We start from the raw sequence: 12,135 nt of genomic DNA on the forward strand, positions 1-12,135 counted from the left end.
CGCTGCGTAAAATGTGTCACATTTCACATATCGCGCGCGTCGTATTTGAATCATGTTCTTCGACAGCTGTGAGATATTGTGTAAACTGCAAAAACTCACACACAAACACACAAGTAATATAAATATATAAAACTGTTGTTGCTCAATATGAAGTACAGTAAATACTGCCATGAAACGCTAAATGGGTAGAGTCTCTATTAGCAACACCTTTTCGACACAGTTAAATTCGATTCGAAAATGTCTTCAATCAATATTGAATTAATGCCATGCTGTAATGATAATACTGTACGGAAAATAAAATCGATTCGAATTCCAAAACATTGGAATCTGTGAACAGCTAATGTAATCAAGCATTCAGCCAATGAATTAAAAGTTTTTCTACATTTATATAAAACGTCTGCAGCATTTGCATCGATTTCTGTCGATTCTTTGTATATTATTATCGATTATAAAGTAAATAATAATAATAATAATAATAATAATAATATAATATAATATAGAATAATAATTTTCTACTATAATATTGAGTTTTATATTGCATAGCATTAAATACATACATACGTATATACAATCACAGCAATGTCACAATTTGCGTATACGTTATATTAAACTATCAATGAAATGTTAGATTGGGCAATCAATGATAAGATTTATTGAATTTGGTGTTATTTGTGCTCTTGCATTTACCTGATGTTTGATATTTACGTTGCAGCAATGAGATCGTGAATCCCATGTATTATTATCCCCGTATTATTATGTATTATGTTGAAACATGCATTGTAATCAACAGTTTACAATTGCTTATGTCGTAATATCGATTAACAATCCTTTATTCCATATGAATATCATCATGTATAAGCGATCTATATATATGCATCCATATAGCAGTAGGATAGTGAGTAAAACGTGTTATCTACTTTGTATGCCTATTATTGATCGATTGTTCATAGCTTACTATCGATCAATGCCCATCGATTACTCATCAATTAGTATCGATTATTCATAAATTACTGTCGATTATTCCTCTTAGTTAGCATAAATGTTATACGGCTATCGATCAATGTCTATCGATTTCTCATCAATCAATGTCGATTATTCATAAATTACTGTCGAGTATTCCTCTTAGTTAGCATAAATGTTATATGGCTATCGATCAATATCTATCGATTACTCATCAATTTGTATCGATTATTCATAAATTACTGTCGAGTATTCCTCTTTGTTAGCATAAATGTTATATGGCTATCGATCAATATCTATCGATTACTCATCAATTTGTATCGATTATTCATAAATTACTGTCGAGTATTCCTCTTAGTTAGCATAAATGTTATATGGCTATCGATCAATGTCTATCAATTTCTCATCAATCAATGTCGATTATTTATAAATTAATATCGATTATTCCTCTTATTTAGCATAAATATTATATCCATATATATGTCTTTAATAAGAGCCCAATATTAGCCTGGTTACTGTGCGTATACGTATTAATAGATGTTGACAGCAAACATGAATAATAATCGACTGCCTATTTTACTGTCAATTTTTAAAAAATATTTATCGATTTCCATTATTCGTTTGCTCAGCTTAAAAGTCATGATGCCTTCCTACGATTCATGTAGCTGCAATGTCATGCACACCGTGCGTATACGTTATATTTCATGCCGCACACACCTCGGAAACCCTAATTAGCAGCTAATGCGAAATGCAGTTGAAGAACAGCCCAAACACACTCGTTATACCCACAGCCAGAGAGCTGTGGATGCTGCATTTCTAACTGTTTAGTCCCGAGTGTCTAATTCAATTATACGCACTTAACAAGCGACTGTGACTCGATTGTGCAAAAGGCATGACCGAATGCATATGCCCGAACCGTTTTCAATCATTGCTCAGGCAATAATTGCAGTTGTTGATGTTGTTGTTGTTGTTAATATTTACTCGTTATTTAACGTCGTTGTTGTTTTTGTAATTGCTGTTGCTGCTGCTGTTTGCACACATTTTTCACAGAGTGTAACATTTTAATTAACACGAAGCTCATAATTTGTAAACGGATGCAAAGAAAAAAATAAAAACAAAATCTGAAAAAAAAAAAAAAAAAAAAAAAAAACAAAAAATAGCAACAAGCAAAGGGAAATTTTATTTAATGTGAGCGAGTGCTAATGAAGTGCCATAACTACCCATTTGTTTATTTTTTTGCTTTATTTTATTAACCATACATTATTAAATTTAGCACATTTATTTTTGTTGCTATATTTTTTCTTTTTAGCACCCAGTAAATTGTGCTGGGGCTCTAAGTTGTTCGCTTTTGTTCCAATTAGCCAGCTCAGTCCTAAATAATTCAATCAACTATTTAGAGCCCGCAGACATGAATGTCGTCTATTTACGTCCCTAATAAATACTATTGTTCAGTCGTAAATCGTGCAAGTCGCCTGTCTATAACATATAAACATTGCACGAGAACTAAATCACAAGCAAACGCTAAAATCAATACGGAATCTTTATCAGCCCGCGCTCGTTTGAATTATGACTAATTGTGCTAAAAACGAGACTGAGTGGCAAGCATTTGGGGTTCCGAATCGATAAGTTTCCCCTGATAACGTATGCGTTCGTGGAATCAGTGGCCTATCAGCAGTAGAGGACTACCTCAAAGGGGGACGGGCTGCCATAAAAATCAAAAAGTATTTCAAATCGACATTCGTTCAATGCGAAAGTGTTGAGGAAACAGCGGGTGATCATCGAGTGATCGTGCTCTGCAATCAGAGTCATAAAATGTGAGCCAGAAATCGCGTGCTGAAGACCTTAAAGAACGGGGGAATATAGAGTGTATGTACCTATAGAGTGTATGCATTTCTATAATATTTAGAGAATCAAAAGGCCTAGTGCCTTAATACCAAATGCCCCAATGTTATTCCTTTCTTGTAATATATGTAGGTCTTGACTTGACTAAAAATTTAACTCTTCAAGCCTATAAATATATATTCTTCAGTTGAACAAGTTTCTCTCCAATCTTGGAATCAGTTTATAAATCTATTGTAAATTCCTGCTTAACGAGAACAGAATTTAAAAGATATTTTGCTTCAATATTTAAAAACTTGATTTGATTTAATCCACTTTAGTATCAAATAATCAAATGAATTTTTGTATTTTTTTAAACAAACTCAAAGATAATTTTTTTTATTATACAATTTTTTTTTATCAAACTGAAAAGCTTTTTTATTATTATTTATGATTTATTTTTAATAAACTCAATAAGTTTTGTTTATATTTCAATTTTGTTTTTTCTAATTTTCCGATATTAGCTTAATCGTAAATAATTTTTCTTAAATGCGGTCCTTATCGTAGCACAACAGAATACGGGCGTACTCCATTAAAGAGTGTGTATACATACATATATATGTATTTATATATATGTATGTATGTGTATGTGTATTTATGTTATGTCGAAGAGAAAAAAGCGCTTAAGTACCGATAAGAAATTTGCCATTTTTACAATGGTATCATAATAATTTATGGCTGCCCATTGAGTGTTATAAAAGCTTCAATATTTTGTAGTTTATGACTTGCGCCAGTTGGAGCATGGGCGTAATTACGCACACACACACACGCACACACACACAGGCACACTAAATACATAAGCTATACGTCATTATTTCCAATGTGCTTTGTTAGTTTCCATGAATTATGACTCTCAACTCGTTTGCTCAGTTTAGGTTCACTACACTCTCACTCTCTCTCCACCTCTCTCTCACTCTCTCTCTCACACACTCTTTCTCTTTGGGCTTCGTGCCCTGCTGGGCCATAATTTATGGCATGCGGCGAAATGGATTTTATTGCAAAAGCCGTGTTCGAGTTTATGGCACAGCTGTAAGTGGGCAATATTCATTTCATTTATATGCACTTTGCTTTGTGGCCTCGCCAGTGTCGGCATTTCTCTATTTCTCTCTCTCTCTCTGTGTGTCTCTCTCTTTCTCTCCCTCTCACTGCAAATCGCAAATTTTCACTTTTTAGCCTGAAAAGTAGCACTAAAACAATATTAGTTATTAGCCATGATTAATGGCCAATGATTAGACCAATTCCGCCCATCATTCGCTAAATATTGCGCTGTCACATTTTATGGCAGCTTTATGGCTAGCAATTCGCTTGAATTAATTGCGACAATTGCCTCATCCATTACAAATGCTCAACAAAATTTAATATAATATGTCATCGAACAAAGTTAAATAGAGACGGGCTATCTATCTATCTCTCTCTCTCTCTCTCTCGCTCTGTCCTACGAGGTCTCTTTCTTTCTCTTTGAATGTCTGTTCTGTTTCAGTTGTGTTTGGAAAAGGCTTCACAGTTTTAATTCCTTACCTATTGATTCTATGCCAACAATGAGAATCACGAAAAATATTCTTAAAATAATATAATACAATAATACATAATAATGTAAAATTATTCAGACAATAATGTAATATCTTTAATGTATTTGGGGATTTTCAATGTTTATAATCTAATAATTAATTTTATCCAACTAAAAAAATGAAATAATTAAAAAATATATATGTAATTTTACATAACATACATTTATTTTATTTTTATAATTCTAATAAAATATAATATAAATATGAAAATAAATATAAATAAATTTGTAATTCTTTAAAATATTTTTTTAATTGTCTTGAAAAATTTGAGATGTTTTTCATTTCTCTGTGCGTATTTCAATCCATACTTTCTGGAGTACTACTCGACCTGTTTGAAATGAAATCATTATTCCGGGCCAGACAGATTTTATGGATGTATAATTCTGTTTTTTTTTTTTTTTTTTTTTCTGTTGTGTATTGTGTCATTAGGTCGCATAATTTAAACACTTCGCGCTGCCTCAGCCTCGGCCTCGGCCGGAGTTGCTTGTTTGTTTTAACAGCGCGCTTTATCATATTTGTAGCGCCCCTTGGCAATTGGGTTTTGGGGCCCGCAATGGGGCCCAAATGCTTTCACACTACATTTGCGTCGTAATTTCATATTTAATGTACTTTTTATATCTTTTTATTTGCAAGCGCTTTAATAGGCCCATAATTCCATTTATTTTGGCCACGTCGGCCGTATTTATGGCCAGCAGCCCTTATTTATTATAGCCGCGAGCAAATGGGGAGGGGGGCTTTTGAAATGGGAGCAGGCCAAAAGAGACTCAAAGAGTGTTTCATGATCGAGCGCGAGTGTTGGCCACAGATTAGGATCACGCATCGTGCCACGCATTTGGGCCACAAAGACAATGCAAATACGAGAAAGAGAGAAAAAAAAAAAAACAGGCGACAGTTCGCGGATTGTTCAAGTCTTATCTGATGGCACGATATCGATATAATAGAGTGAGAGACTAATAATAAGCGTTTGCCTCTTGCCTTTCTCTCTGTCTTGCAGCTGGACAACAAGAGCAGTCCGTTGGCGCTATTGGCACAAACATGCAGCGCCATCGGAGCGGATACCACAAATCCCAAGCTGCTGGCGGCCAATATTGAAAAGTCCACAAAGCAGCAGCCGAAGGCCAACGGCAACGGGCTGGATAATGCACGCGATAAATCCTCGCCGGTTAGCAGTCATTCATCCAGCGTTAGCACCGGCTCCGTGGAGCAGCAGCAGCTGCCGCCGGCTCACAGTAAAACCCTCAGCACCTTTAAGCCCTACGAGACCAACAACAACAACAACAACAACAGCAACCACAATAATAACAACAACAACAACAATAGCGATTGCGGCGCCACAAATCTCACTAGCAGCAACAACAGCAACAACAACAACAACCAACGCGTAAAGACACCCAAGGCAATGGCCATGGCCATGGGCAGTGGAGCCTCGGCCAACGGACAGCCGCGCTGCGACTCGAATCAGAGTGCCAGCAGCAGTTCGCATCGGGAATCGCCCAACGCCAGCGTCTCGAACCAGCTGCGACGCACGCCCAGCGCCAGCGGCCCCCAGCTGAACGGCAGCAGTCCGGTGCACTCTACCGCACCGGCACGCAGCAGCTCCAAAGAGTCGGCGTCGATGCATAGCCCCAACACAGCCGCACAGAATCCCAGCTCCAGTCGACTGCAAGAGGCCGCCTATGCGGCGGCCAAGGAGGCCAGCTATGTGAAGGCTCTGCATGCGGCCAGCCAGCAGGCCAGTCCCTCGGCTGGCTCCTACTATCCGCCAGGTAAGAGTCCTTATAGCCATATCAAACCATTGTAATCAAGGGATAAGATTCAAGACTCGCATTGAGATTGTCTCATATAGAACTCGAGCTACTTATTACAAAGATCTTAACTTTAATATATAGTAAACTAAATAGTTTTTACGACTTGAAAGTAAAAAGTTATATCTCCTATTGAAATGAAGTAAATATTGATTTATAGAAAATGAAACAGTCAAGCAAAACTCGTCAACGAAATCTCCGATTTGAGTAAAATGAATTGTATTATATAGATAATACATTAGTTTTGAGTTGATATGGTTTTAATTCTTTTATAAAAGTGCAGCAAAGCTGAATAATCTTTAAATGTGTTTTGACTTAAAAAGCTAGATCTCGTCAACGGAATCTTCGGTTTGAATGAAATAAATTGTGTTATATAGAAAATTTATCAATTATGACGAAAAGCAAAAGTTTTCAGTGTCTTTTCAGTTGATATGACTTTAAGACATTTATAAAAGTGCAGCAAAGCTGAAAAGACTTAAAATATGTTTAGACTCTAAAAGCTAGATCTCGTCAACGGAATCTCCGATTTGAATGAAATAAATTTTATTATATTGAAAAATATTCCATTAAGATAAAGAGACACAGCTTGAGATCTGTAAAATTTCAGATGAGCCCAAAAAATTTGTAATAACTATTTTATCGTCACTTCAAAAAAACAATGTCACTTAATTTTTTTTCAAATAAGTTTTTAAACCTCTTTTTATTATATATTGGATATAAAAATTAGATTTGACTTTGGATCCTATATAAATGATATTTAAATTTATAAAATACAAAAACCAGAAAAATAATCCATAAATCTCTAATGCCATTATTTATAAAATGTATAATTTATAATATAATTATATATATTTATAATATATATAATATATAATATACCAATTAAATAAACTTGAAGAGAATCGCAATTATTAATATTTGTAATATCTTCAACTATCCAAACTTGATGCTCAAGCAGTTCCTAATTGGAATATCTCCATGAGTAATAACAATCTAACATCCTCCTAACTTTTTTCCTTCTCGTCTGCAGGCTACGGCTCGCCTTATCCCATGGACTTGATGGCAGCGAGCTCGCTGATGTCGCCGCATCCTGCGATGTTCAAGGCCTCGGCCATGAATCCCTATTTGAACTATGCGCGTCTCAAGGGACTGACGGATCCGGCGGCCATGATGGCGGGCGCACCCAACATATGCCGCGACCCCTACTGCACGGGCTGCCCGGCCAGTCCGCACTACATCAACAAGGCCGCTGGGCAGCCCTGTCCGGCGGGCTGTCCGCAGTGCGAGATGGGCGGCGCGGGCAAGTCGGGCGGCAGCTCTACGGGCGCCGGCGGATCTAATGCAGCAGCAGCGGCGGCAGCAGCGGCTGCCTCCTCCTATCACGCCCAGCTGGCGGCACTGGCGGCCGCCTCGCAGCTGCCGTATGTCTGCTCCTGGATTGGCAGCGATGCGGCGTATTGTGGCAAGCGGTTCGGCACCTCCGACGATCTGTTCCAGCATCTGCGCACGCACACAGCCTCCGTGCCGGATGCCGTGCTCAGTGCAGCAGCCGCGGGCGGCATACCACCGAATCATCCGCTCTTTCAGCGCACCTACCCCACCCCGCCGCTCAGCCCGCTGTCGGCGGCGGCGCGCTACCATCCGTATGGCAAGCCGTCGATGCTGCCGCCGTCGCTGGCGCCGCCGGGAGTGCTGCCCGGTCTGCCGCCTCATGCCGCGCTGGCCCAGTACTTTGCGCCCTACTCGTTATATGGACCGCGCATGGGCTCCTCGCATCCGTAGTAGGAGCCCCATCCGTAGATGGAGATGGAGCCAGCCGTTGGTCCTAACATTCAGTCAAATCATTTTGCTTGAGTTGCCCCCTCCCCCTCGGCCTCGACAAACTGTAATTGTGGGGCAGCGGGGCAGGGACTGGGACGGGGACGCGGGGTCAGGGGTCAACTCATTCGTGAAACGAAAAGCTAGTGATCTAATGTACTATAGCTACATACAAATGTTTAAATTTAGCTTTAGGCGAAAAGTTCTATTCAAGGATATGCCGCACATCCACTCGTTCGTCAGTGTGTCTCTCCGTATGTCCCATTTAAAGCTTATGGTAATTGTAACATTATTTATTAATTTAAAAACACACACACAATACAAATACAATATATAAATAAATAAATAAATGTACATACGTTCGTACATGCATATGTGAAAACCAATTTGAAAATGAAAAGATTGTCCAAAAACTAAAAGTTGTAAAATTATATTGTAAATTATATTAATAACTGTATGTGTACATATATGCATATCTATGTATGTGTATACATATATGCTATATATGTTTATGTATGTGTATATGTAATTATGAACACCATTTTAAAGTTCACTTAAGCCACTACAACAAATCAATAAATCAAAGAAAAACTTTAACTGAAACTGAATTTTTTCTGGGGCTCAATTCAAGCTGGAAAATTAAAATATATTTACTGAAAAATAATACTTAAATGAAATTATTTGTTTAAAAAAAAAAATATATATATATATATATATATATATATATATATATATATATGTCATTTAATGTATTAACAGAGAGTAATGGTAAAATATTTCATATAGTCTCTATTTGCTTCTCTCATCGGGAGACATTGGCTGGGTAATACTCTTTAATGTGCCAAAATTGTTCAATCTTTTGTAGTGAAACTCTGGCTCAGAAATTGCCGAAATATAGCCTCTTACATATGGCAAGTCTGAAGAGGGGACGAATATATCGGAAACATACTCTTTAGTAATGCCTTGTCTCTATGAGTATACTCTCATAATTTCAAGTCTCTAGCATATTAATTTCTCAGTGCCACAAATAGCATGCTTCAATTTACCACTCACCCAATGAGCTAATCATGAAAAAATATGTTCATAATGACTGCAAGGATTGGTTTAGTTTCAAGGTTTATCATTTATACAGACCGTCAAATGAGCTTTTTACAAATCCATTCTACTACTTTCAAAGTGCCTGCAATTCCTATGGGATTGTGGACTAAAAATGCATAGATACATAAAAATATATGTTTTATTATAATAGATATATCATTTCAGATCTTCACAAATATAATATAATAAAAATTTGATATGATCAGGATCTTCAAAGGATCGTCAAAGGAAGAGAACAAGATCGTATGGTTTTCATAATTTCAGATCTTAAATATAAATTTGATATGATCACGATCTTCAAAGGATCATCTAAGGATAGGATGAGAACAAGATCGTATGATTTTCATTTAAAACTAACGATTATCAATTATCTGCCTAAATCAACAAATCTATGTAAATTTTTAAAAATTATTTAGTCTTACGAAATTAATAAAAGCAAAATCTCCTGAAATATCTTTGAAGAATGGATGAACATTGATATTGATATGGAGTATATAAATTATTTCGATTTCCTTCAGCAATTTGAGTGCGAGTAAAATCTTTAATGTAGCCTTTATGGGATTTAAGTATTCCAGGGCTCATCTCAGTTTCATTTAATTCAGAATCAATTTGTACGGAGATATTTAAGTTTTGGTTCCATGAAAATATACAAATTTTGTACATAGATACTACCACTCCTACACAGCACAAGCGATCCACTTTGGGCTGTCAGGGCGTAGAGCTAAACGGTCGTAACTCAAAATGCGAAATGAATAAACGCGCAGGGAGTCGGGCCCGATGCCAGAGCCAATAAACCAGAGACCCACAAATCATAGAATGCAGCTACATTGGCCCCTGAATTATGCCCGCTAAGATTGAGAGACAGACAGAGCGAAAGAGAGAGCACGAGAGAGAGTAAGGGAGACGGAGAGGTGTGGAGAGTAATCGTAGGGTTTGAGGCGGCTGGAAGTTAGCTGCCGAAGCTACCGACACGGCAGTAAATCAAATTTTATATTTCCCCCAAAAAAGAAGTTGCGCTGCGAAGCGAGCGAACTTAAGGGCTGTGAGGGAGGCCCAATAGTTACTCTGCTCGCTGCCCACATATGGCGTCGATAAATTAAAATTTTCGTTACACGGGAGTGGGAGTGGGAGTGGGAGTACGAGTACGAGTTGTAGAGCTGGCGGTAGAGCTATATTTTAGCCATGCCCTTGCATTTTGACAGCTAGCCGCCCAGTGACTACCTGGCAATTTATTGTATTATACGGTTTGGCATTTGGCTGCCCACATTGGGAATGACCTCTCCGGGTGACCAAAATGCGCGACGTGGGGCGGGAGAGATGCGAGCGAGAGTCATAAAAAATATGCTATAAACTTTGCACACACACACAGAGAGAGAGAGAGAGAGACAGACACATACACGCATACATATTGGCGCTGGCATCAATAATTCTTTCATAAATGTCCATTTCGCCACATATCGCTGAGAATCGCAAAGAGAAGCGGCACACATAACGGAGGTTGACCTGCACACGGCAGTCGAGTAGCGTAGAGAGGTAAGTTTGAAGTTTTTCTGAAATAGTTGTAGGAAATGTTATCCATATCCATATTTGTACATCAGAAAATAATAAATTTATTCCCTGAATAACTATACGACACAATGACAGGCATATGTTAACTATTTTATAAAGATTTTAGAGTATAAAAGTCATAGGTTCTACAATAATATTACTATATATCATCATCACCTTATTTCTAGGGTATCTCTTTATCAAATACTTCCTTCGATAACTGGCGATTTTTTCTTTAAAATTTGAGCTGCACAGGTGAAAGCCATCGCGGTGGCCATTATAGTTCTCGCTGGCCGCGCCCATTTATCATTCCACGACGCCCACCCACCCCTGGAATCTGGAATCTTCGAACCAGGACTGGACTTGTCAGCCGGTGACCAATATGGACGGGTAGGGGAAAGCCACGAGAAGCACAAAAAAGGAGAACAAGAGAACAGTGGCAAGAATTTATCGGTTGAGAATTTCGCGAAAATATTTCTTTTGCCGTTTGCAAATTTATTTCTCCCGTTCGCTGCAAAATATAATGGGAGATGAAAAATCGGTTCGTACAAAAAAAAAAAACAAATGAAAGAAAATGCAAATATTACAAAGCGAAAAAGATTTTTTAAAAATGAAAGAAAAGAAAAAGTAAATTATACTTAAACAGAAGACAAACGTGGTAAGAGCTGAGGACTACTTTTTTGCCATTAGAATCGCCGACTATCTCCCAGATAGGTGTTGACTACATATACATATATTTAAAATGCAGACATGGTGCACCAAGTAAGATCGTAATTCACTCAAATTTACAACTGCAACAACAAGTCGAGTGCAACTACTGAAAACACAATTGCAAAAGAAAAACAAATTTGATATACCCTACTCTATGGATAATATGGATATGGATATATCATGGATATATGTGGATTATTAATATATCATATTATATGTATAATATAATAAGGTATAGATAATATATAATAGAATATAATAAATTTTAATTATTTACAATGTATATATTAAATATTCATTTTATTTATTTTATTTATTTGATGAAATATATTAAGATAAGCAAAAAATTAAATAAATATCAATTTATTCTTTTGAATTGCAACTACAAATATCTTGCTTATAATCTATGTAAAAGACTTCGACATACATCAGAAGTAGAGACAGAAAGAGAGAGAGATAGTCAGAGAGTGTATAAGAGACGTCAGGCACACCAAGTGCATGCCTCAACAATAATTTCCAAAGCCAAATGACAGGCGACAAAACCATATATCATTGTGCATGGGGGCCCAGGCGATTTTTGTCTGGCTTTGCCACCCACGAGCTGAACTTTTGTCACTTGAAAGGCGTCGTTGGCTGTCTTAAGCGTTGTCTGCCTCTCTCTCTCTCTCTCTCTCTCTCTCTCTTTCTGTCTTTTTCTCCCTCTCTCACTCGGTTAATTTCTTGCAAGACAAAAGCAAAAAAGAATTCTC

General features: G+C 37.3%; 1 protein-coding gene across 1 annotated transcript in view; it reads left to right on the forward strand.

Moving 5' to 3' along the window:
- elB (zinc finger protein elbow B) overlaps positions 1 to 8,380 on the forward strand; it is a 29,214-nt gene extending 20,834 nt beyond the window's left edge. Inside the window, exons 2-3 of the mRNA XM_018004583.2 lie at positions 5,401 to 6,172; positions 7,242 to 8,380. Of these exons, the coding sequence (XP_017860072.1) occupies positions 5,401 to 6,172; positions 7,242 to 7,993 (1,524 nt within the window). The 3' untranslated portion in view covers positions 7,994 to 8,380. The remainder of the gene's footprint in view (positions 1 to 5,400; positions 6,173 to 7,241) is intronic.
- Positions 8,381 to 12,135: the final 3,755 nt, after the last annotated feature.

This window comes from Drosophila arizonae, chromosome 3, assembly GCF_054131065.1.
Source record: "Drosophila arizonae isolate 15081-1271.41 chromosome 3, UAZ_ARI_1.0, whole genome shotgun sequence".
Lineage (NCBI taxonomy): Eukaryota > Metazoa > Arthropoda > Insecta > Diptera > Drosophilidae > Drosophila > Drosophila arizonae.